At 49.8% G+C, this 25695-nt stretch overlaps 2 protein-coding genes across 11 annotated transcripts in view; both read right to left on the reverse strand.

The window, feature by feature from the left end:
• Positions 1-12798, reverse strand: part of UBR4 (ubiquitin protein ligase E3 component n-recognin 4) — an 82432-nt gene extending 69634 nt beyond the window's left edge. For all 8 annotated transcript variants that reach the window (XM_041463432.1, XM_041463431.1, XM_041463430.1 and 5 more), the window contains exons 1-18: positions 12648-12798; positions 8930-9027; positions 7976-8079; positions 7196-7325; positions 6952-7091; positions 6478-6580; positions 5817-5958; positions 5605-5729; positions 4787-4911; positions 4507-4566; positions 4189-4379; positions 3862-3961; positions 3614-3751; positions 3016-3133; positions 2413-2600; positions 1692-1851; positions 1481-1566; positions 357-526 (exon numbers count right to left, since the gene is read on the reverse strand). In XM_041463432.1, the coding sequence (XP_041319366.1) occupies positions 357-526; positions 1481-1566; positions 1692-1851; positions 2413-2600; positions 3016-3133; positions 3614-3751; positions 3862-3961; positions 4189-4379; positions 4507-4566; positions 4787-4911; positions 5605-5729; positions 5817-5958; positions 6478-6580; positions 6952-7091; positions 7196-7325; positions 7976-8079; positions 8930-9027; positions 12648-12778 (2309 nt within the window). In that variant the 5' untranslated portion in view covers positions 12779-12798. The remainder of the gene's footprint in view (positions 1-356; positions 527-1480; positions 1567-1691; positions 1852-2412; positions 2601-3015; positions 3134-3613; positions 3752-3861; positions 3962-4188; positions 4380-4506; positions 4567-4786; positions 4912-5604; positions 5730-5816; positions 5959-6477; positions 6581-6951; positions 7092-7195; positions 7326-7975; positions 8080-8929; positions 9028-12647) is intronic.
• A 709-nt stretch (positions 12799-13507) lies between these two features.
• Positions 13508-25611, reverse strand: EMC1 (ER membrane protein complex subunit 1). 3 transcript variants are annotated; one of them, XM_041463452.1, is made up of 24 exons: positions 25466-25611; positions 25227-25351; positions 24949-25014; positions 24291-24384; positions 23539-23667; positions 23296-23422; positions 22844-22993; positions 22021-22188; positions 21630-21701; positions 21143-21202; positions 20812-20934; positions 20498-20594; positions 19721-19837; positions 19373-19381; positions 18693-18892; positions 18292-18441; positions 17790-17951; positions 17429-17548; positions 17081-17218; positions 16585-16758; positions 15837-16047; positions 15282-15366; positions 14659-14788; positions 13508-14478 (listed from the first exon to the last, which is right to left on the reverse strand). In XM_041463452.1, the coding sequence occupies exons 1-24, from the start codon at positions 25564-25566 to the stop codon at positions 14299-14301; spliced, it is 2988 nt and encodes a 995-aa protein (XP_041319386.1). In that variant the 5' UTR covers positions 25567-25611; the 3' UTR covers positions 13508-14298. The 3 variants fall into 3 exon arrangements, with proteins under 3 accessions (XP_041319386.1, XP_041319389.1, XP_041319388.1); XM_041463455.1 differs by lacking the exon at positions 21143-21202; XM_041463454.1 differs by lacking the exon at positions 19373-19381.
• Between the last annotated feature and the right edge of the window lie 84 nt (positions 25612-25695).

A 25695-nucleotide genomic window follows, 5' to 3' on the forward strand; every position in this document is an offset into this window, starting at 1 on the left:
CTAAACCCTATCAGTGAAAGCCAGGTAATGGCAGAGAGGAACAACCTCAGCACCATCCTAAAAGGACCTATCAGAAACCTGCTGAAAAATAAGAGATCCTCCTTCCCTTTTTACAGCCAGTCTTGCTGCAATTCAGCCTCCTCCCCTCTAACTCCTGAGTGCAGGTCTCATTTCCTGGGCTCTGGTGAAGGATTCCCCAGCACAGCAGACTGACTCTCTGCTCCCCCCAGCACCACACAGATCCCAGATCAAGGAACACACACACTTGGAATGCTGGGGCTAGAGAATTCTCACTTGACAGGAAATGAGAGAGGTAAGAGATGACTGATTTCCAGCTTAACATTAAAAGATCTCACCTTTCCCAGACTTTAAGGCATTCTGGAACATCAGGATCTCCCTGGGCAGTGGCTTTATGCTGCCAAATCAGGAGGAGTCGGGACAGCACAGACAAACTTTGAGGGTGGATGTAGAGAGGCCAAGGACCTTCAGAAAAAGGGGCAACTCCAAGTTGCTGGAGAAGTGTGTTCTGGAACAAAACAGGCTTGTTGAAAAGAGGCAAGTCCTGTCTGATGCTTTAATTAATTAAAAGTAGGATCTGAGCTTACAGTTGACAATAAACAGCAGGGCTCTCAGCTCTGCTCACACAGCAATGCCTCTCCTGTCTCAGATACAGGGCAGAGCTACTGAGAGACACTCAAAGCTGTCACTTCACCACCTAAACACAACAAAGTCTCAACACCAAGGCAGAAAAAATGGCATTAATGAGTTTTTCTCATTCACTGCAATACCAGAGCAGGAGAAACTATGCTACTGTGTTCAGTATCTGTGAATCTGCAAGAACAGCCCCTTGGCTGATCTATCAATATTTGCTTCATTTCAAATGTAATAAAAAGGCAGATGGATGAAAAGTCTAACTGCTTTTAAAAATTAACAAACAACAGCGTGTTTTTTAATACAGTAGAAAACAGCCCACAAAGTATAGGGGTTGAATTCAGTGATGGGTGAAGCAGGTTCATAACCTCCATGACAGGGTTAAGTCAGGTCAGCCCTAGAGGTTACAAAGTCAGGACATGCAAGCAAAAGGATTAAGGTGATTCTCTCCTGAGAAATTCCAAGGCCTTTTGGCATGAGTCCTGCCAGCAGAGCAAATCTGTAGGAATGTCTCTTGATAAACTCATGGATAGAGACAACTCTCCAAGATAAAATACACAAACTCATTTCCTTCTCAGCTTTCATCACCTTCAAAGTCCAGTGGATTAGTCTGAACTCTAAGTTTACACTGTGCAGGATGCTTTGTGCTGGATGACTGCAAAGGTCATTCAAATCATGGGACTCAAAATATTCCAACCTGTTTTTGCAGAATATACTCAAGGCAAAATGGAACAACCAACACACTACTCAAGGTGTGGAGAACCCATATAGAGGCATAAACAGACACCAACACTTCTTCATTTTATTTATGCATTCAATCCCAGCTCACCTGCAGGGCAGGGGACTGAAGATCTGAGGTCACCAAGGAATGGTTGAAGTGATACAGTGCAGCAGCAAACTCCTCATCTGATGTGCCTGTAAGACAGGGATCGAGAGCCACTTACTACCTTTGCTCTCAGTATTTAAAACTTTGACATTAAACCAAAAGAAAGAGACACCTCTGGGCTGCACAGCTCTACCAGAGAGGTTTGCTCACTCACCCTTCAGGCCATCCTTGTCCACCTCCTTGATGATGCTCGCCAGCGTGGCCATGTGCTGCTCCGACAGGGACACGCTCAGGTAGTTGCGAATGAAGTTATTCCTGGAGTTCAGCATAGAAGAAGTGATAAAGTTCAAAATGTTTGAAGCTAGGCTCAAAAACTGAAAAGAAAAGAGAAACACACTATAGAAACAACAAAAGCAGAGGGACAACATTAAACAAAAACTAAACCACCATCAAAATAAATCAAGTCCCTTAAACCTCACCCCTGCAGTGGAGGAAAGGTGCACTCATGGCAATCCAGCTCCCTGCACTGTGGTCTGCACCAGGAGTGAGAAGGTTGGAGGCCTCCAACTTCTCCAATGCAGTACTTATTTTTGTCTTTAACCCAAGAGAGTTGGAGCTAAAAGCATTCTATCAGCAAGTCATGTCACTTGCAGCTCTGCCCCCACCTTCCCTCTCCCTCTGTAACCCAAACAGATACAATCTCCAGCCTCTGCTTCCCTGGCAGCAAAAATCCTGAGACACTCCAGAGGAGAGGGAGAGGGGGAGGGAGGAGAGGGATCCTTCTCCACAGCCACAACGTTCCCTGATTCCCCTGAGCAGTGCACCAGAAGCAGCTGCTGTTTCCAGCACAGCAGTCCCTGGCAGGAGCAGGGTGCCACGGCCCAGCAGTGCCTGCCCCAGCCGCCCCAGCCCCCCGAGCCAAGCTCTGGCCGTACCAGCTCGGGGTCCTTGCGGCTGGCCAAGATGTTCCCGTTCTCCCCAGCACTCTGCTTGTTGGGGCTCTTCACCCTTGGCGAGCTCTCCAGAGGAGGAGGTGGAGGGGGGGGTGGTGGGGCCACTTTCTCCTTGCTGGGAGAGATTGTCTCTTCAAACCATTGCCCCAGGATTGGCTCACTGTCGTCATCTAGCACACAGGGCAGGAACAACAAACCCATACAGTTATAAGCAAACACCTCACAAAACTACCCAGCCTGAGAAAGGCCTAAACCAGAATTCCACTGAGCAGCCTTAAGGTGTCTGCTAGCTTCATTTCTTCTGTCCAAATCACAAGGCAAAGCCCTTTCACAGAGATCCAGCAGGAATTTACATAAAGAAATTATTTCCACTCTCCTCTTAAGCAAATGCTGTCAAATCCCAGCCACTCAGGCTGCAGTTTACACAAAAGAGTGCAGTCAGCAATACTTCTGCCACACAGACCTTACAAACTGCTCTGTATTTTCAGTGTTACAAGTCATAATCTGAGAAGGCAACAGCACAGTAGTCAGGTTTCCATTAAATGTGAAAAGCAGTGTAAAATCCTGAGCTGCAAACTCTACTACCTTGGCTGCTGTCCTCCTCAGTGCTGCTGAAGTCATCCTCATAGTAAGTGTTGGAGTCAGTGGAGGCACTGGCGTCGCTGCTCATGGAGCCCTTCCTCTGGCGCTGCAGGACACAGGCCTAAAGAACAGCAGAACCAGGAAAATTCTGGGATTATAAAAGATAATAACTTGAAAATAAGAGTAACTTCCTCATGCCTTTTAATTTTCTTCTAGCAAATTTATCTCAACTAGATTATTAACAGTTTTTCAAGGCTTAAGTTGTACTAAAAAATACACAAGATGGTTGAAAGTAAACAATCTACACCAAGCTTGTAAGCAACACTTGAAATAACAGTTCTAATACAAAATCATCTCTTACCAATGCAGCCTTTTCATCTTCCCACTAAAATCACAAGTACCACTGAACTTACAAAAAAAGAGCATTTCCATTAGCATAAGTTTGTCAAATTTACATCTCTGAGAAGAGGAAAGAGAAAGGCCCTGGCTGACAACTTTTGAAAGAAGAATTGTATGTTCTCAGCCAGGTCCAGTTTATTAAGTGCTGACCATATGGAGTGGCTCAGCTCCAGAGGTTCTCTAGCTGTGTGCCAGTTCCTACCTTTCTGTAGGAAGTGGAGAGCAGAGTCAGTAGCAGATTAGTGAGTGGCACAGAGTCTATGAGCCGCTGGATCCTCTGGATGGACGTGCTCTGAGCCATGATATCCAGCACTGCTGGAGGGCCGTCGCTCTCCCAGCCCTGGAGGACAGAATTTCAATTGAATTGAAAGAAAAATAAATTGGTAGGAGAATCCCAAGTATGCATCAGTGGAGAAGGCAGAATGTCTCAGGACAATGCTACCTGCATACCTTGTGCAACGCCTCCACCTGCAGATCTTGGAAAAGAGATGACAGCAATTTGATGGCATGATTTGCCAGCACCACTGACAGCACCCCAAACCCTTGATGCCTGCAGAAACAGAAAGGACAGAATGTCATTTCAGGGGAAAAATAATAAATATTCAATAAAGTGACTGCTTTGCTAAACTGGAGACAACAACTTCTCTTCTTTCCAAGACTCGGGACTTGAATTGCACATAGAGATAAAATTTCATGAGACCAACAAGACCCTGCAGTAGGTGCTTGCTGGGGCTGGCTAGACCCCTGGCCCATGCTTCCTGCAGGGGTGTCACATACCCTTTCCCAGGTCCCAGCTTGGGAGACCCCACGCCCTCCTTAGTGCGAGCAATGATGTCTCTGACGCGAAGAGCAGCCAAGGGATCCTTCTCCTTCCCCTTATCAGCCAAGGCCGTGGGGCTGAGGTTCAAGATGAGGAAGAGGCTGTTCAGCAAACACCAAGCCCCGAGCAGCTGGAAGTTCTGATAATGCTATCGTGCCAAACGTCATGGGGAAGCAGGGAGAAAAAAGCACCAAAAAGACAAAACACCGTCAATCCAAACGCCAAAGTACACCGGTGCAAAAAGGGTGAAAAAGTTACTGAGATGGAAATCTTACCTCCCCTCCTGCACGGCGTGAATTGCTGATGGCTTGTCCAATCATTTCATAGATTTCAAGCTGCAAATAAAGCCAAAAACATAGTAAGGCACTGCACCAGACTGTGACAAAAATAAAAACTCCAAATGCAATTGTATTTTACCCTGAAACCCTTTAACTCCTTTACCAGCAGTGGCAATGTCCCAAAATCATAACTGTGTATTGCAGTGCAAATAAATACAAATTCTGTGCTCTTTGCTTGCTGAGGAGGAAAACAATGAATGCTCTGTGGTTTACTTACACATTTCTGTACAATAGTAGCAGCATCATTTTCATAATCTTCTTCTTTGGAGCTTGTTGACCCGGTTCGTACCTGCTGGGTGCTGCCCACATGCAGGATGGCCATGCAGGTGGCCACGCTCACACCTCAGAGAAAACAAGTGCAGGGGACATTCTTAAGAAGAGCCAGTCTTGGGACAAAATGTTCCTATTTGGCACATTAAGACAAACGGTACCAAACGTGTCCATCAGCTTGATGGAGCAGGGAATGCTCAATATTACAGTGAAAGATTAAAAAATCTTTAGTACCCTCAAAAGAGTGAAGTTTTCCCCTACAGAAACACATGGGAGCAGTTAAAGGAGGTAATATTTTACCATGTAATTCAATACCATTTTTAAGACAATCTTTAGACTCGAGTGCCACATCTCCTTGAAGTATCCCACACACCAATTAAACACTCAGGATTTTGGTGTGCTTAAACCACTCCTGGGAAACAAGGCTGATTTGGGGCTATAATAAATTAAGCTGAAGCCTAAAGTAAAAATGTATTATGCTCTGAATATAAAAAGAAAGAGCAGAAATTACAGGCTGTTAAGAAAATGTTGAGTCAGTCTTTCTTAGATTCTGACAGGAACAGTCATTCTTTCAGTCATTTCTTAGATACTGACAGAAACACTGGCAGAATATATCAGTAACAACTTCAGTATTAACCCGATCACCACAAAGTGCTGCAGAGCTTCAAATTCATGAGAAATACAGGCTACTTGTGGGCTGAGCCTCAAACATGCAGGTAACAAAGCACAGCCAAAAGCTCCAAAACCTACTGGAGATCCACTCACCTGCATAGAGACAGCTAAGAGCAAGAACAGTCACGTCTTGAAGACGTGTGGGCGTCAGGGGCTCCAGCACAGGCAGGGACAGAGTATCCAGAGCCATGGTGACATCGATCACCAGCGAGTGGAACCTGCGGGCAGGACACACGGTGAGGCCTGGCCAGACACAGTGACCTCCCCCGGCACAGGGGGATGCCCCAGGCAGGGCTGGCACTGACCCGTTGCGCACGGCCGTGGCGTCGGCCACGGTGGCCGGCATGATGAAGAAGGAGTTGGCGGACACGGCGTCCTGGAAGCGGTTGATGTAGCGCAGGAAGTACGGCAGGTTCAGGCACACGCGCAGCAGCTTCTCGGAGCCACCTGCCAAGCACAGCAGCAGGGCTGTGTCACTGCTTCATTCAGCCCTAACGGCCTCAGTAATTGACTTAATTGCTCTTGGTGGTGAGAAAATGCCATCGGAGATGAGGCAATAGGATAAAGAGTGCTTTACAGCAGCAGCTGCTGAACTTTGCAGCCCACACTTGTAAACAGGGGTCACAAAGCTCTGTGTCCATGTTACAGGACACACGAGGTCCAGCTGGTGGACTTGATGATCCCAAAGGTCTCTTCCAACGCCAACAATCCTGTGATTCTAATCCACATCTACTCAACAATCCATAAGGTATTTCATACTGTCCACCTAATTTACCCCTCCAAACACAAATACACTGAGCTCATCTCTGCAATAAAAACTCCATTCCAGACACTTGGTGATTGACCAGGCAACTCAGGGAACCCTTTAGGTCAGAGAGTTTCTTCCCACTCAGAGCTGTGAGATGTACACTGGACAGACATTTTTCCAGTACTTTTTTGGCCCCTAGGTAGAAAGCTGATTCTCACCAAGTTCTTGCAGGCTGGCCACGTTCTGAGCAATGAATATGCTCTTAGTCTTTGTTGCAGAGGTTTGATCTGTGGCAGCTTGATCCTCGCTCTCTCCTTCCACCTAAAGCAAGCACATACTGAATATATCATGAAAGCACTAAAAATACAGTATTTCTCTAAGTAAGTAATCTTAATTTCTCTAAGTATTTCTCTAAGTCTCTACACAGAAGCAAGGTGCATCAGCAGCACAACTCCAAACAGCCATGGATGTCTCTGAACACTGCATTCCATGAGGAAACAAAATCAGTATTGCCAATTCAGCACAAACAGTATTTGGTTGTTTTTTTATCCCATGCAAGCAGGATTTATGTACTTAAGAAAGGTTCTCTTTACACCTGTATCAAGAAGTACCACTTACAGCCCTCTGTCCTTTCCTGCACTGTGTTAATAATGCTGAAATTCAGACAGTTTCTGTTTTAGAGGTTTTTTTACCTGTGTCTCTGTTGTGATTGATGGTGATGACGAGACTCTGGGGTTAAAGACTGATGTCAATTGGTTGAGGAAGTTCATCTGCACTTCCTTCTGTCTCAGCTCTGGGCTCACTGGGGAGGCCAATTCCTTCTGGTCCTCAACTGCAGGGAAAACAACAACCCCCATTTCAGACAGCAGATCTCAGATCTTCTGTGCATAACTGCAGTGCTGCAGTGAAACACACACAGCTGAAGCCCCTCCCTACCATCAGAGAGGGTTTTGACAGTCTGAGGCAGCTTGGCTGATTTCATCATCGCTGTGAAGGTGATGATTTCTGTGCGGTCCAGGCGGCTGCAGCCCGTGCACAGTCCCTTGATCAGCAGAATGAGGTGTTTCTACAGAAAACACAGAAATCAAGTACCATTTAAACTCTCCTGACTCCAATCCCTCCTCCATATCATTTACTCTAAGCAGATGGATTAAGAGTAATGCAACTTCAGCTGGTGAGGCCACTGCAACAGCTCTGAGCCACTCTGATCTCCCCCGAGGATGGAGACACATCCCTGACTGCAGGTAATCCAGGTCACTGACACTGCCTGTGCTTCCCATGGAAAACACCTGGAAAAGCTCTCTCTGCTGTGACACACGACATTACAGGAACACTCCTCACAGGCCTTCCCTCTTTCAAATATATTTAAGCTTTCCCACAAGAGGTAGATACAAGCAGGCAAGAAAACACCTTTAAAAACTGAACAGATAGCTGCGACCCAGATTGTTGCACAAAACCAAACCAGAGTGTAGGAAATGAACTGAATTAACCAAGGCTTCAGGTCACCTTTATTTCGAGTTGTGAGCGAGCTTTGATTCTGAGTGCAGAATGCAAAGGGGCAGGAATCAGAGTCTACCAAAGTGTGCACCTTAAGTATTTTAAGAGCTTCATTAATTTTGCTTTATGCATTCAACATTAGAGCAGATATTTCATAATTAGAGCCCAAAGTCCATTCTCACACTGAGGCTGTCCCGGGAGGTCCAAACCTGTGCTCACCTGTGAAACAGCACATGCTTCGTCTGGGTTTTCAAGCCGCAGCAGGGAGAATTCAATCAGGACTTTACACGCAGCTGCCACTGACTGCAACTGGTTTCTGGGTACTGCAAAAAGCACATCCTTGTACTCACAGTAAGTTTTAAAATAGCCCAGTGTAATAAGCTCCCAAGGCTGTCAATAAAGCAGGATGCTCTGCAGTGTGGGTACACACTCAATCTCTCTTGCCTAACACAGATGCAATATAAACTCAGTCTCATTACAATGTAACCCAAGAAATGTCAGCAAAGTGAGGATAATTCCTTCTGCCAGACAGGAGAATTCACACAGATAAAGCAGTTTCCCCAGCAACATTATTTAATGCTGACAGAAGCTCTGAAGAACATGAAACAAGTTCACAAAGCCCATTTTTTTGTTGAAATTGCTAAACTGTCAGCCAAAATAACAGAAAATATTTTGAGTCACAATGTTTTGATCATTAACTCCAACACAGTAACATAACTACAGAAGCCCTGAATGGTTTGGGTTGGAAGGGACCTTAAATCCCATCCTGTCCCACCCCCTGCCATGGCCAGGGACACCTTCCACTAGATCAGGTTGCTCCAAGCCCCATCCAACCCAGCCTTGGGCATTTCCAGGGATAGCAGGGTTCTAACTGCTGAAGGATAATCTAAAAATCCTGAACACGGATTTAAACAATTGACCAAGAATTGAATCAGGTCAATGAATAAGCAGCCAAAAAGGCAACGCTGTCCAGGAGTTGGTGGCCAAATACTCCCATCAACAAGCTTCTCTTTCCATCAGAGCTGACATTTCATAGTACAAAAGCCAGCAATGCTGTCCCTGAAGTCTGATTCAGCAAGAGGCCAAAAAACAAATACAAAAATCAACAGTTCTGATTTACTTTTACTGCATCCAGTCATTACACAGGAGCAAGAGAAGCAAAGGAACACTTACTGAGACCACACACAGTAGTGATGTAGTGTGTGGAAAGTGCAACGAAGGAAGAGTAGAAAGGTTCGTACTGCTTGTCGTGGTGCAGGATCTCGGATTCACTGCAATGGAGAAGGGGACAGAGGTCAGCCAGAGCCAGCACAGCAGCACCACCCAGCACCCCAATGAGTCCAGAGGCAAGACAAGGTGACAGCTCTGGGAACACAACCCTCGTGTCCCCAGGACTGAGTCCTCCAGCAGAAGCCAGATCATGGCATCAGCATCACTGCCCACACAGGAAATGTAAGGAAATACTGTGCTGCCAGTGTTTCTCCTCCACAACATCAACAGGTCAGGCTCTACCAGCTGCACTCCCTGCCAGAGGCTCATTAACCTTTAAGTTGTTCTAAACTCAGCTGCCCAGAGAGCCTGGACTGTGTGTTCTGCTAAGGCTGGCAGGATTTGCCAGGCCTGGAGGACAGGCATTCCCTCCCCTGCACGGCACTGAGGCAACTGGAGCTTGTGCAAGGCTGCAAATGAAAGGGACCAAAGCAGGCAACTGCAGAACCGCAGCACACACAGGCACAGCACCTGGGACCACCTGGGAGGGAACTGGGCAGGTAAGGCAGAGTCCCTGAGGCTTCTCAGCTACACTCACTGCCTCAGAGATCAGCCTTTTACAGCACAGGTGACACCTTAAAGGTGTCCCACCACAGCCCACCTGCACAGACACGGAGAACACAAACTGCTCTGCCTCCTCACCTACTTTTTGCTCTTGTTTTTCCTGTGACAAGACTAAGGGATGTGCGTATCTGCCTCGTAATCAATCAATTTACTTTCTTTCACACTTTCATGCAGTGAAATGAGCAAGCTGGAAGAACACATTATTAGACTCATCTTCACTCTGCCTCTCCAAACCCAGGCAGGCTTCTCCAGCTCTGGGCCAGAGGTGATTCCTGGAGGGCAGGTGGGGAGCAGAGGGCAGCAGCCCATGGCAAAGGCTGTACCCAGCTCCAACCACGATTTCACCATTCCCTGCTGACCTGAACAAAGCCCAGTTTATGCCCAGTCACCTGCCCTTTTTGCACCCTAAGCCATGGTTCCCAGCTGTAACAGGAGGTGCAGCCAGAACAGAAACAACTCTGGAACAGAACCATTTCTCCACAAAAACTAGCAGAAAGAAATACTTGTCAGCTTTGCAGTTTGATTTCCTAGGGCTGAGGTTTTATTTAGTCTGCCTAAAAAGCTGAAATACAAATAGAAAAATAAAAAATAAAGAGAGAGGCTTTACTGGAATATATTCAACAGCATCACACGACCGAGTTCCAACACCTCAGGCCTCACCTCACCCTCTCCTGCCAGAACTGCTCTGGTGAGGAAGGAGCCCAGAGACTGAACATGCAAAGCAGCCTGTGCTCTCTCCTTTTTCAGACATTCATTTTGCTCACCTACCTTTCAGGCCCAACTCCAAGCCAGCAGCAGTAGATGTATGTAAGCATTGTTAAGAGAACAAATTAGAACAATTTGGGAATAACAGAGTACAGGAGTGGCTGACAGCTCCCAAATTACTGCATAGGTCAAGCTGTGCACCACACAGTGCCCACAGGGTATAAAGAACACAGAGGTGCAGAATCCAGCACAAGATAGGGATTGGGCAATGGGAGGTTTGAGTTTGACTTAAACACACTGTGGATGTTATGGTAATGCAAAGTGAAGAGCAGCAGTCAAGTCATCATCAATCCTTGCAAATAACCATGGACGGAAGATAACAGCTCAATCTGGGATGTGCTGGAGCACTATTCTGAGCACACAGTGAGCTTTAATAATGACTTTCCAGCCTCTGGACTGCGCTTTATTGCTTAGAGGGGTTTTGCTTCCCAGGGAAGCTCACTGCTCAGGCTGAGACAAGTCTGTGTCACTGTACACATTAATCAGCACCAAACCCCAGCCCCTGCCTCGGCTCTGCTCCCCAGTCCTGAGAGCCCCAAACACAGCCTGTCCCCAGTCCTGGCAGCCCCAAACACAGCCTGTCCCCAGCCCTGAGAGCCCCAAACACAGCCTGTCCTCAGGGCAGGGGGCACAAAGCAGCCTCCTCCTGGGGCAGGCACTGCTCCAGGTGCAGTTCCCCCTGTGGAAACCTCTTCCCCAAACAAGAGCCTGGAGTGGCTTCACAGACCCGGAGTTCCCCTCCACTGCACCTTTCCAAGCCAGCATTCCATCATTTATGTCAAAAAAGGGCCTAATTTCTGTCAATTTCTGTCAATTCTTGAAGACACCTGCTAACAGAGACACTGGTAACCTGATGATGGTTAAACTTATAAATGAAATACCAGAGTAGTTAAAAAAATGAGTTTATTGTTTTATTTTGAAAAGAGTAATACTGCTGATTTCACTGTCACTGCACCAAGTTTATTTAAGGGGAAATCCAGGCACTTTGGGGTTGGCTGACACCATCAAGAGCTCAACAACTGCCTCCTAAAAATAACTTGAACACATAAAAGATTTTCTGTGAGAAATCTAAAGATAGATTCTTGTTCAGCACAGAAAGGCACAGCTCCAGACACGAACAAGTTGTATTTATTCCTTGGTCATTTAGCACACCACACCAAGGCATGAAACAAAAAATACCATCCTGCAAGAGCCCAAATCCTGCCAGACCACCAGACACACAACTCCAATGCCAGGCAGAGCTGCTTGGAGGCAATAAACTGCTGTTTCAAGTGGAAAACAGAATCAATGTTGCCTCTAAAGGAGGAAACAGCCCTCTCCCAGAACTCAAGTGGATCCACTCCAGTGTCCCTGGGATACTCTGATGGAACACTCCACTAATGAACTTCAGGCACAGGGACAGGAGCTGCTTGGGGAAAACTGACACTGGAATGGTCCCTAAAACAGAGAGTGGCCAAAGAGCTGCCCAAACCCACTGACGGTGCAGCTCCCGGGGGAACAACTGCTCTGTGTGTGCAGGCACAGAACTCCTCTAATTAACTCTTTCAATCTGAAGCATCCACTGCACACTCAGCCATTCTACATTAAACAAAACACCACAAGGCATTATTTTACCACCTTCCTCAGTGCACTGGTTATTTTATGTTTCCTAACAACTTATTGTGGCTGGGGTTATATCTCTGTAACTGAGCATGATGCTGTGGCATTCACATCTCGTGTTTTAGACCATAAAACTAGCTGTAAGTTGAATTAAGTAGCTGCAGTGGGTACTCCTATGCTCTGACTCCAACCTGTGTGGTTAAGACAAGGCAGACTTGATTTGGTTCTGCTTTATTTCGACTTAAAATAGGAGAAGCACTGCAGTGGAAAAGACTTAGAGGAAAGTCTGGTCACCCCCCGAGCCCGGTGAGACAACACTTCCCACGGCCCAAGCGAGCAAACTGTGACACGCCTGGACAAAAGCAAAACCACAAGAACAGTCCCGAAGCCTCTCGGCGGGCGCCTGTCCGAGGCGCTGCGGCCGGGCGAGCGCCCTCAGCCCGTTATGGGGCCCGAGGGCACCTCCGAGAGCTCCGGCCCCGGGACAGCCGGAGGAGCCGGGGACGGAGCTCGGAGCTTCGCCCGGGCAGCCGCAGCCCCGCCGGGCAGCGGGCACCGAGCCCGGCACCGGGCCCCTCACACCCGGCCTGGCCCCGCCTCAGCCGCCCCTCAGCCGCTCCCGCAGCGGCACCCGCAGCGCTGCCCCTGAGCGGGCGACGCCGACGGGCGGCAGCCCCCGTCCGCTCTCCCTCACCTCTCGATGACCGAGGCGAGCAGCTGCGGCAGTTCCTTCATGTCGAAGGCCGAGTAGGACGCGGAGAGCAGCGGCCGCACGGCCACGTCCCAGCCGGGCCCGGCCGCGGCCCCCGCGCCGCCCGCCGCCATCTTGGGCTGCGCTGGGCCGGGGGCCGCGGCGCGCACAGCGCCCCCTGCCGGCAGGGCGGCGACCGCGCAACGTCGCGCCGCCCCATTGGCCCGCGGCGGGGGCGCGTGCGCACTGCGTGAGTCAGCAACTTTGGCGCGCGGCGCGTGCGCGGCGCGGGGAAGGCGGGGCGGGGCTTCGCGCATGCGCCGTGCGCGCGCCCCGCCCCCGCGGCTGCCCCGGGGCAGGGAGGGCTTGGGGGGGGCCGGAGAAATCATCCAAAAACCCCAAAAACACTGGAATAGCGAAAAAATCCCTGCTTCAAGAGTCCCCCAAAACACCTAAATAAGGAAACAACACCCCCACGTAAATACCAAAAAAAATCCCCACTTAAACAGCCAAAAATTCCCTTAAGTAGCTTGAAACCCATTGAAATAGCCCCATAAAACCACTTAAACAGCCCAAAACCCACCTCAATGGTCCCCAAAACCCACCTCAATGGTCCCCAAAACCACACCTCAATGGTCCCCAAAACCACACCTCAATGGTCCCCCAACACCCACCTAAATAGCCCCAAAATCCACCTAAATAGCCCCAAAACCCGCACCTAAATATCCCCACAAAATCACCTAAGTAATCCCCAAAACCACCTAAATATCCCCCCAAACCCACTTGAACAGCCACAAATGCCCACTTAAACAGCCCCCAAGCCCCTCAAATAGCCCAAGAAACACTTCACAGCCCCAACCTGCTCCCTGCTCCGCAGCTTTATTTTGGAATCTGGACGCTGAGGGGTGGGGGCGGGGGGATATGGCCACTCCTGGGGGACAAACTCGGTGTCAAACTGGATCTTAACAACTAAAATCCACAGTGTTCAGGGTGTGAGCCCGAAGGGAACCCCGAGAGGCTCCTCCCCCTGAATCACCCACCTTAACCCCAGTTCTGAACACAAAAAAAATGCAGGAAAATTTACAAACAAATGGGAAGGAACTGATGTTGTCATAATAAATAAAGAACATGGAGAGGCTTTAGGTTGAAATTCTTCCCCTCGCTCTGCAGCTGTGTCAGTGGCTCCAGGAGGCCGTTTCCCACTGCCAGACAGACAAATCCCAACGTTTTTCCTACAGAAATCACCCAAGGTCTCTTCCTCACAGCAGGAAGAGCCCTCCTTGCTGCCAGATGTGGGGCACACCTGGCACAGCCAACCCTCCTCGCTGCAGATGTGGGGCACAGCTGGCACCGAGGGAGAGCCCAGGATGAGCAGGACACACATCCTCAGGATTCTCTTCACCACCACCAGGGAGACACTGATTCTGGGGCTTTAAGGGAGATTTGGGACCTTCTTTTTCAGTCAGACTAAAAAAGTCTCTATTTTTCATCTCTTCCGTTTCTCCTCGAGGGAGACACGCAGGCAGCGCAGGCTTTGCTCCTCCAGCAGCTTTTCCTCACAAATATCTTCCAGCCAAATGGAATAGAGGCCTCTGGGTCCATCCCTCGGGGGGGCTGGGATCCCAGCCCAGCTGCTCTCCAGCCTGGGCCTCCCTCAGCGCCAGGCCCGGTTCAGCAGCTTCACCTGGGCCAGCCTCTTGGTGATCATGGTGGCAAAGACCAGCCCGAAGAGGACGCTGCTGATCAGCACGTAGTCGTAGTCGTCCTTGAGCACATCAAACTGCTTGGAGGGGTACACCCGGGTCTGGAAGATGTCCAGCCCGTAGGCTACAACCTGCAGGAGGGAGATCAGGAGCTGGGGATGCAGCCTGGAGCATAGAACCCCCAAATGGTGCCCTCAGGTGACGGTTTGAACGGAAAGGAGCGATGGTTACGCTGCGAGCGGCCCGTTACGGGAGTTACAGAATTCAGATCCACCCCAAAGTGCACACTGGGGCCTCCCCCCTGCTCTCACCAAGCACGTGGACTCGAGGCCAGAGGGGGCTGTGTAAATCCCCCTCATCCTGGAGATGGTCTGGTTGTAGTTGATGAACCTCTCGGCGTGGATCTGCACGTCTGGTGAGTAGGGGATCAGGTTCTCCTCCCTGCAAGGCACCAAGAGACATCAAACCCCAGGCAGGCAGCACACAGCAGCTGCTACCAGAGCCTCCCGATTATCAAAAGTGACCCTAAATCAGCAAATCTGGGAGCTTTTCCCAGTGCAGATTCATTACTGCTGCAGGAGGAAAATCAAATGTATCAGCTGGGTCAGGCTAAGTGAAACTTATACAAGTTAAGTGTAACTCTAAAAAATCCAGTTGCTCTGACTGCTCCTCCCTGAGAATACAGACACCAGGCTGGTTTAAGGCCTGACCTGCTGTAATACAGACAAATGCATCCCATCATCACAGCTGGGAACAGAAGTACAGAATCCTTCATGTTGGGAAAGACCTCCAAGATCATCAAGTCCAACCTCTGACCTGAAGGAACTTCCCTTCATTCTGTGCCAAGACTTGTCCAGGCAGGACAAGTTGTTCCTCTTCACACAAAATTCAGCCCTCTCCAGAGCCCAGAAGAGAGGTTCTCATCCTTCCCTACCTGCTCTGCTCCGTGGGGATCTCCGGGCGCCGAGGGTCCAGCAGAGCCTTGGGAAGGGACAGGATGGCCCCAGAGGGAAGCCCAACTGTGCATTAAAAGAAAAGCATCTCAAAAATCACAGAATGCCAGAAAAGCCAGGGTTAGAAGGGCCTTCTAGGGATCACCCAGTCCAACCCCCCTGCCCAGGCAGGGTCACCAGGAGCAGGTGACTCAGGAATGCATCCAGGTGGGTTTGGAATGTCTTCAGAAAGGGAAACCCCAGACCCTCCCCGGGCACCTGTGCCACTGCTCTGCCACCCTCAAGGAAAAGTTCTTCCTTGGAGTGAAACTCACTGGGTTTTAGTTTATGGCCATTGCTGCTCAGGGCACCACTGGAACGAGTCTGGCACCTCATGGCCATTCCTGACAGCGTTTTCTGACAGCCAACAGAGACACACTCCTGGTGCTTATCCCTGAACGTGCAGGACTCCAGCACAACCCCCAGGCACAACTTTTTGGCAGCTAAGTGCATTTTGTTGAATCTCAGAGCTCCCCTTTCCCTGAGCAGACACTCACCGAGCAGGTGGCGGCTGGTGATGCCCCGCTCGGTGATGGTGGCCTCCATGGCACTGATGGCAGAGGGGAAAATGTAGGATTGCTGGAGGACCTGGGGCAGAATGGGGCGGTCCAGGGAGCTGAAGGCTGTGGCGTTGTACTGCTCTGTGCCCTCGTAGAGCTCCAGCACCGTGAACTCGTTGCGCCGGGCCTTCGTGTTCCAGTACTGGTACTGCAGCCAGGAGATTCAGGAGGATCAGGGAACACCCAGGGAAATCACAGAGGGCGGTCACAAAACTGCCCCCATGCCAAAAAGATTTTTGCTTTTTATACATTTTCCATATATTTATAGCTCTGTAGATTACTATTATATAGTTAGACAGCTCCTTCAGTAACTGTAGCACCTTCCTACCCCTCCCTTAGATTTTAGAACAATAAGCAAACCTTGTTGGAATCTTATTTAGTCTTTGCTATATAGTGAACCAAGGACATCTCATTTTCTCCATCTGTCACAGACATGACAATAAATGGGGAGCTAGGGCGGGGCTTCAGTGGGAGCAGAATTGAAAGGGGGGATTACTTCATTCACTGACCCTCTAACTGGATGATTTAAGTATGCTAATTTGTTAAACTTACAAAACTGTCAGAGTCTGCCATTACATGTGTACTTTGCCATATTTGCACCATGAAGGACCTTCATTGCTTTTTATCACCTTAATCTTGTCCAGCTCGTGATTTTAGGGGCAGCCCCAAACAAGCAGCAGCTTACCACCACCCAGTTCTCTGAGTGCACCATGTGCACGGGCCCCTTGGCCTTTTTCTGCACCGAGGAGTGGATGATCCTGCCCGTGACGCCGTCCATGAGGTAGATCCCGATGAAGGTGCGCTCGTGGTGCGTGTCCGTGCTCTCTGTCACCACGGCCAGCAGGTTGGGATTCAGGGACTAGGGATGAAGGAGAAACAGCTGAGACCCCCTGGGAGTGCCACAGACACCTCCTTCCTGCTCTTCATCTGGCACTGGGCATGTTGTGAACAAATTAGCATAAATCACCTCAAGAAATCAAGCTGCTGTTTCCACAATTTCAGACTCTGACTGACTTAACGTCCACATTAAAACATCAAAATGAGTGCTCTTCCAGAGACACTGGTGCCCACAAAGAAAAGCTGGCACCACAGGGCAGCTCATCCCAGTGTAGGGAATGGTACTGGGATCTTCCCATGGGATAAGCCCTCAACAAAAAGCCAACAGAGAGCTGCAGCAGCACCTTGTAGAGGACGCTGCGGTCGCCCATCACGCGGCCCTGGGAGTGCACGTGCTCGTTGGACCTCTTCCCCTTGACAGCCACAATCCTCTGCACCTCCGTGGGGATGGCCACCTCCCAGATCTCCTCTGTGCTCAGGTCCTGCAGGGAAAAAGCACGTGGGAGCTTGGATCTCGTCTTCCAAGGACACCATCTCCACCAGCAGGATGCAGATTCCCTTGCTTTGGGATTTCTTGAGTTCCTTCGGCACATTTTGAGGCTGAATGTTCAGCTGAGCAAAGCTCCACGAAGGGAGCTGAGATCTGCCATTACCCACAGGGCATTCGGGGAAGTGCAATGGGCCTTCCATACCTTTTTCAGCCTGAATCCAGAGAGTTTTCCCTGCTCAGCATCAACTAGGTAAAAATAGATGGAATGGGCTATTTCTTCTAACTGGCGAAGGACATTTTTAGTGGCTGGGAAAGGTGTAACCTGGAAAAGAAGAATTGAAACACAGGTTAAAAACAGCTGATACAGACAAAAAATCCACCCCAGAACGAACCAGAAAGATTATTTCTAACATGTTTATCAAGACACGGTCTGTCTTACCAGAATAACCTCATAGTTTTGTGTGAAATGTGGCTCAATGGCATTTTTTTCCATGTTGTTCCAAAAGGGAGGGGAATAATTAACCAGAATGTAAAGAAAACTGCCTCCAGGCAAGGCAATTCACCTTGTACTCATCATCAATCAGGAGCAGCACTTTGGCATAGTCTTGATCCATAATAGGCAGTAGCAAAGTCTGGAGAATGGGACGTTTCAGAACAGGAGGAGCTACTTGGCTTCTCTTCCCAAAGATGGGGTTAAAGACGTACAGAAAACTCATCTTGGTTTCCTGAAAAACAGGGTAAGTTTTGCCTCTTGTTTAAGTCAAAAGAAAAGAGTGTTTTTCTTACTGTTACTTGCTGATGTTGACTATTCATACCCTGTGTTCAGCTACTCCATCCTGAAAATATTCTGTTTGGAAACACACATTTGTCAAAACATTTATTCTGCATTTGTCCCTAACAACCACGATCATACCCAGGCTTCTGTGTCTGCTTCCCTCCAGATCTTTCTCCCCTGCCATCCCCACGTCAGTGGCAACCAGATGATGCCCAAGAAGATGGTTTTATTGCTCTGTACAAGGGCAGATTTCCATGCCCAGTGGAGGGGCAGGAAAGGAAGGGCCTCACCTTGTCCTTGACAAGCAGAGTGCACTGTGGAGGGTGGGGGAAATGGGCTGTTGTTCTCTGCACCATCAGCTTGAAGGAGGAGCCTGGTCTCACATTCCTGAGGTATTGCTTCCACAGAATGGTGCCAGAACTGCTCTCAATGCCAAAAAGCTGAGGAAAACCACATGGGAAACATAAGAAAGCCAAAATTTAGGAAAACACCTCTCCCATTCAAGCACTACATCCTCCTCTGTCATATCCCAAAGAAAGCTGAGTCTTAGTCCCCCTTTAAAGCCACCACAAAACATCCTGTGCATCTTCCCATTATTTCTGCCCAAGCCTGGCTAAAAACAGGGCTGAGAATTCAGAGATGAGACTCTTTGCTCCAGCGTGGAAACAGATTCCTGCCCTGGCCCCCTCACCTTGCCCGAGGCAGTGACCATCACCATCATTTTCTGGAGGTTGAACTCGTCTCTGGCCAAATTGTCAATGTTAATCTCATTTTTAATCTGGCTCCGGGGCTTCCTGGCATCGTAGAACATCTTCCAGAGATGGGCAGTCCAGGCTTGCAGCAGGATGAGCTGGGATGAGAGCCTTTTCAGGAACATTCCCAGCAAACCATCTGCAAGGGGCACCACAGTGACAGCAGGAGGGAAAACACACCTGTCCCACCCCAGAGCTGAAACTGTGCTGTCAAACGCTGCCATGCACAAACCTGGGCTAGCTCTTTGCCTCCCCCTCTACAGTAAGTTACAGTTGCCATTTCTGGGACAGACTCTGGCATTTACCAACCTTTCCCACTCCACACTCATTCCAAAATATGCCCTGATCAACTGAAAGCAAACCTTCATGCAGAGGATTTTGTGTTTCTTCTCACTGTGCCCACCTGCAGCTCCCCCACCTCTCCAGAAATCTCTCTGCACTCAGAGGAATTAAAAATACTTAATTCTGCCCTATCATGGTTTGTATTCAACTTCTTAAAGTAACCAAAACACCGGATTTCAACTCTGTTTCAGCCCCTGAGGAGAGCAAGCAGAGGGGACCAGTGGCACCAGGAAGCATTAGGCAGGAGCAGAGCACACTCCATGCAGGATGGGGTTACCTTGGATGGCTGCATCCAGGACAGCAAGGAAAGACAAAACAAAGCAAAAAAAAAAAAAAAGCTATTGGAAACAAGTCTTCCAGAAAGAGTCACAGGAAACATTCAGGAGACATGGCCCAAATCCCTCCTACTGCTGCTGACTGGTTTTTTTAATGTAACAATGTAATATATTCATGTCATCTGGATTGGATTTCCAAAGTTTAGACCGAAAAGGGTTTATTTCTGCTCATTTTAACTGGCATCAGTAGAGATTTAAATTAATCTCTCAGCTTACAGTAAACAAAAAAAATTAAACACATTTATTTAGGAAGGAAAACAAACTCACAGAGGTAATTCTGTTAAACTCACCTGCTTTTTTTCCAAATTCTCCCTCCAGCTCAGCCTGTGCACCTGTCAGAGGCAGATCCACCATCTCCAGGCTTACCACCTCTGCCAGTGACTCCTCTCTACTCCACACAACTTTTCCTGGAAAAAATAAGAATATTGGAAAAATCAACTTAATATTTGGGAATTGACTGACTTGATATAAGAGTATCTTTCAGTGCAACCCTGAAATGCAAATCACCTCTAAATGAAATGCAAAACAGTGTATAAATATCTAATATAATTAACTTAATCATTTCATAAAAGACAAATACTTTATGCAACAGGAGCCACTTCTGGGAAGAAAATCTCAGCATCAGTAAAAGCAATCTGGTGCTTTAGAAGGGTTACAGTAATTTAAAATAAGAGATTCACAGTGTGAACTCCTGGATTCCTTTAGAGCCCCACAAAATTCCTGTTGCCGAGATGGGACTTTCAACCCTTTCTGCAAATTAACATTTTTGCCATGAGAACCTTTTCTGAAAATCTTTGAGGAAGATCTACACCAGAACTTACACTCTCATCCTACAAAAAGAGTTTTGAAATCTGCAGAAACCCCCTGAAATCCAAAGGCTCTGCCCACACAAAGCAGGGCAGTTTGTCCAGGTGAGGGTGAGTCTCCTGTGTCTCTCATGGGACTCAGAAGAGTTAAATTAATTTTTTCAGCTTCCAAGGGAAGTAATGATAAAATACAATCCTTGAGGACACAGAATTTTCTCCTGGTGACTGTTACAAAGGAAGGAAGCTGGTTTTGGGAGTCACCTGGCTGCTGGAGGAACATGAGCATGTGGTCCTCTGTCTGCACCAAGGCTCGATAGCCCACAGAGTCATCCTTCTTCAGGAAAACTTGAATGTACAGCTGGGGAAAAAAAACAAAACAAAACAAAAAAAGGCAAGGAAAACAGTGAGATTAATGATCACATCATCTCCTTGAAGACAGCAGAAATCAGGAGAAACCAGAGCAAAGTGATGCTGTAATCCCTGGAATGCTTTTCCCCTTGACTGAAGGGCTCCCATCCTGCCAAATCAGGGAAGGGGGAGCACTGCACGGACTGAAGTAACCCCTCCCTGCTCACCTGCTGTGGCTTGGCCCCTCCTTGCTCCAGGTTAAAGGTGATTGTGGTGTCCAACAATCTTTGCCCAGTTTCAACCAGGTAGAGGTTTATGTTGTAGGTTTGATTGGAGCAGGTTAAGGAATCCTGTAGCAATGGGCAGAAAACAGGGGTTACACCCACACCACACCAAATCCTGCAGCAGAAGTCCATACCCAGCAAAAACTGGGGCTTCAAGATATTTTTAGGCTGTTTTTTTAGGCTGTACAGCTGGTTTAAGACCTCTGTCATTCTGCTCCTGCAGGTGAAGGAATAAAATGGACTGACAAGAACTTGGGACAAGAGCACCCCATACCTGCCTCCGGGCATCCTCCAGAGTGCTGCCCGTGTGGAGGCCATCAGAGCTCCCAGGTTTCTGAAGTGAGGATGAGAGGAGATGTAGCATGGCTTCAGACATCAGTACAGCATAAAAAAATTAGGTTTTCAACTGCCTGACAAATCTCAGCTTGCCTGTGACATCAAGCAAGAAATAGCTTTGTTCTGTTCTGTTTCTGGTAAAAATGAAAGTATGTTTGATATCCCCAAGAACTGAAATCCTCTGTGGAGTAGGAAAGCCAACTCCTTGTCACATGCCCACCTTCCTGAAACAGGATATTCACTGAGCCAGGCACAGCCTGAGCTGGACATAATCAAGCCCTGCTTGTGTTATCACTGAAACTTGTCAAATCCTCCTCTTTCTCAAGGGGCTCCCCATCCCTGGCCCTGTGAAACAGCAGTGGAGCCCAGCCCCAGTGCACATCTCCAGAGCTGGGCTGGTGCCAGAGGACAGGAATTGTGCTGACCAGTTCACTCCTGCATGTCAGGACAGCAGCCACCGTCTTCTCCCCGGTCGTTGCAAAACTCACTAGAGCTGCCTGGAAAAGGAAAAAAAAATAGCAAGAAATAATTTAAAAAAACCTTCAAGAAACCCCCAAACCTCACCAAAAAGTACTTGTGAAGTAAATAGAACCACAGTGAAATTAAAAGCAGATGAACTGTCACAGCCAAATTTTAAATTGTAAAATTTCCCCCCAGCTCAAAAGCAAGAAAGACCTACTGCTCATAAAGATGGAACAGTTGACCTGCCACAAGTTTTTGAACCATGCTGCCCTGAGTTACTGAGACTTTTAGAACCTGCCAGCTGGCCCAGCAGTGTGAAGGATGCTCAGCTGCACTTGGCCCTGTCCCTGGTACCTGCTGGAAGTCCCGGAGGTGGCTGAGCAGCCCCTGCTTGTACTGCAGCAGGGAGAAGTGGCTTGGGGACAGCTGCAGGAAGAACTGAGTCCGTGAGGCACTGGTCACACTGGGCTGAGTGGCCAAAATCCTGGCCTGGAAGTCATCTGCAAACTCCAGCTCCAGGGACTGCAGGGGAGACAAGCACATGTGCTGGGGGAGTTGTCCTTCACTGAGACCAACAGCTCCCTCCCCCCAGCAGCAGTCAGAGATTCCCTGAGTCAGAGTCAGGGGACAGAGCAGGAGCAGGGAAGGCTGAGGCTCCACTGGAGAAAAGCTCAGAAGACATTGATCCAGAAGGAAGAACAGACAAAAAGCTTTTCCACCCTTCCCTCAATTTCCAGAGCATGATCCCCCATCTCCAATCACCCCCCAGTTCACCAACAGACTGAGGAGATGACACCATAGTGGGTCTGGACTGGGTAATAAATGACATACACGCTCAAGACATTCACAGAAGACTAATTCACTTTATTAAAAAACCTATTGCTTTTTATACCCTAATTTGCTACAGGTGGACCTGATTGATCCTTTAATTAAAACACCATCCCCACTGGCTAATTAAGAAACCACCCTTTGGTAAAGAAATTTATGGGCAATACAGCTTATTACAACATCAGGTGCAGATTGTTTAGAATTCTCTCTTTCCAGCTCCCTCATGTTTCCCAGGCTGATTCTGAGAAAACTTCTCTAGCTTTCTCTCTCTCTGAGCAGGCTGTCACCAGAGGGAACCAGTTCCAACTGGAAGCAGACCGGCTGAGTAAGGAATGCCAGGAGTGCTCACCTGCAGGGGGATGTGCCTCATGTCCTGCTCGGTGTCCAGGGCGCAGACGTGCAGCGAGCGCGCGGCCGTGTCCACGCACAGCAGCACGGCCTCGCCCACCACGGCACAGGAGCCCTGCAGGGCCCCCAGCCACGGGGCTGCCACCCTCACCTGCAGAGAGACACAGCCAGCTCAGCACCCACGTGCACACAACAGCAAGTTAAGTCAGTTATTTTTAGCCACGACTGAGAAAAACTACCTGTCAGCCTGAGGGTTATGGATAATCTTGACTGACAGCTGCCAGGCTAGCTCAGTTTGGCTGTCAGGGCATTCAGCCATGAAATCCCTGGTGTGGAGGCAATGCCTCAGGGAAAGGGAGGGTTCTCTGTGGCACAATTGATTTCCCTGCCCACCACACCACAGGGCTGAAAGCACATTTGTGCACATCAAATCCAGCATTTTGGCTCCCCTACCTGTCTTGTGATTTCTCCATCCTCCACGCTGAAGGCCAGCACGTTCAGGTGGCTCTGGGGAACGATGCCAACCACGTGGATCACTCCAGTGCCACGGGAGTACAGCAGCTCGTACTGAGTGCTCTCACTGCAACACAGGCAGCAAGCATGAAGCATCACCCTCTCACACTGCAGTCTGCAGAAGCACAAGGCAGGTGCAGCCCCGTGCCAGGGGCTCACACCTCTCCTTAGAGGTGTTCTCACCTTTCTGGCAGGTGTTCCACCCACTTCTGGTGCCCGTTGGACAGGTAGTGCAGAGACAGGGCTGCCTTCTTCAGCACTGCCACGTACTTCACTGCCTCAGGGAGCCCCACCAGGGCAGCCCCCTGGAAACTGAGCACAGGCACCAGCAATTAGGGAATTCTTTTCCTATTTTACCCTGGGGAAGGGGCTGGAGCACCAGGAGAGGCTGAGGGAGCTGGAAAGGGGCTCAGCTGGAGAAAAGGAGGCTCAGGAGAGACCTTCTGACCCTGCACAACTCCTGACAGGAGGGGACAGCCGGGGGGTCGGGCTCTGCTCCAGGGAACAGGGACAGGAGGAGAGGGAACGGCCTCAGGCTGGGCCAGGGCAGGCTCAGGGTGCACACCAGCAGGAATTTCCCCATGGAAAGGGTGCTCAGGCCTTGGCAGGGGCTGCCCAGGGAGGTTTGGAGTGCCCATCCCTGGAGGTGTCCAAGGAACACCTGGATGTGGCACTCAGCTCTGGGCTGGGGACAAGGTGGGGATTGGTCACAGCTTGGACTCCATGGTCTGGGAGGGCTTTTCCAGCCTCAGTAATTCTGGGAGTGTCTGCAAGGTTCAGGCATTCATAAACAAGTCACCCAAAATTTGTTCTGGAAACTTTACATCTGACTAATCTTTCCCTACAATGCAAGCCCAGACCAAGTCCATGACCTGTTGTTTCCTTCCCACACCAGCCCTAAAAGGAGAACAAACCCTGCAGACAGGAAATCCCACCTGCCAGTGTCCAGGGAGGTCTCCCAGTTCAAGCCCCCGATGTTGGTCTCCCAGGAGCGCAGAATCCGCCCAGCGTTGGACACGGTGATGGCATCTGGAGAGCAGGGGAGGGGACAGACACAGCGCTGGCACCCAGCACGGGCCAGCAGAGGGACGGGCTCTGCATGCCCAGCCTGTGCTCCAAGGCTGGCTCCACACTCCAGGAGCCCTGCCAGCCCCAGCACGTGCCCCTGTGGGAAACAGCTACTCGCCTTTCAGAAACTTAGAAAGGTTTGGTAAACCTGATCAAAAACACAACAGAAAACTGAATGGAGAAAAGGTTACAGTGCCAGGAGCAGAGGATTTTCCCCACCATGTGCTCATCCACACAATGGAGGTTTGGCTTTTTACCCCTTTAACCCCTCCCAAAGTTCTGTCCATCCACACCTTCTTCTCTGTCCAGGGGTGGAGATCACTTCCTCAAATCCTGACTGGAGGTCAGATGTTCCATAGTGACAAGCCAACCCTCCCAAATGTCCCAACCCTGGCTGTCCCTTGACAACAACGTGAGGGGGTAAAACATAACTAAGTCTATGAAACTTCTTAACGTACACACATGACATTTGTCTGTTAATTGTGAGAGTCAATCACGGCATCACTCATCTGCCACAGCCCTTACCCTGCCCATGGATCAGCATGGCATCGATGGCTCCTTCCGGGGTGCCCTTGTCCACATGGCGCCACACTGCGAGAGACAGAGCAAGGGAGAGGGCGTTTGTCCCGCAAAGGCGTTCCTGCGTTACTAGCAGTGGTTCAACCGGGCTGCTCACAGAGCCGGCCCTCAGACAGGGCTCTGAGCTGCCGGCCGAGCCCTCCGGCCCGCCAGGCCCGCACACAGCGTTAGCCTTCCCGGAGAAGCACCGGCACCGCGGTGACCCGCAAAGCGGCCGCACTCACGGATTTCGCCGCTCCGCGAGTTCAGGGCGGCCACCACATTCTCCTCCGTAGCCACAACGAGCTTCTTCGAGCCCTGCGAGGCCTCCAAGGAGGCGAACTTGAGCTTCCCCACGTACTGCTGCCTCCTGCGAGAGGGAACGGCAGCGCCGCCGAAATGGGACCGGGGCGGCAGCGGCGCGGCGGGCGCGGGGCCTGTCCGCGGGAGCGGGGACCCAACCCGGCGGAACCCCGGCGCTCACCAGTCGAACTTGCCCACTTGGTCCTCGTAGACGGCGGCGGCCAAAGGCAGCAGGACCAGGACCGGGAGGAGAACCAGGACCGGCAGCGGCCCCGCCGCCATGACAGCGGCCCCGGCGCCCGGGGGGCCTTCCGCGTCGCGGGGCTGCCCGGGCCGCCGCCTGCGCGGGGAAAGGGCGTCAGCGCCGCGGGGAGCGCGCAGGCAGCGCGCGGGACAGCCCCGCCCGCTCCC

Source organism: Pyrgilauda ruficollis, unplaced genomic scaffold (genome assembly GCF_017590135.1).
Source record: "Pyrgilauda ruficollis isolate IOZ18807 unplaced genomic scaffold, ASM1759013v1 scaffold165, whole genome shotgun sequence".
NCBI lineage: Eukaryota > Metazoa > Chordata > Aves > Passeriformes > Passeridae > Pyrgilauda > Pyrgilauda ruficollis.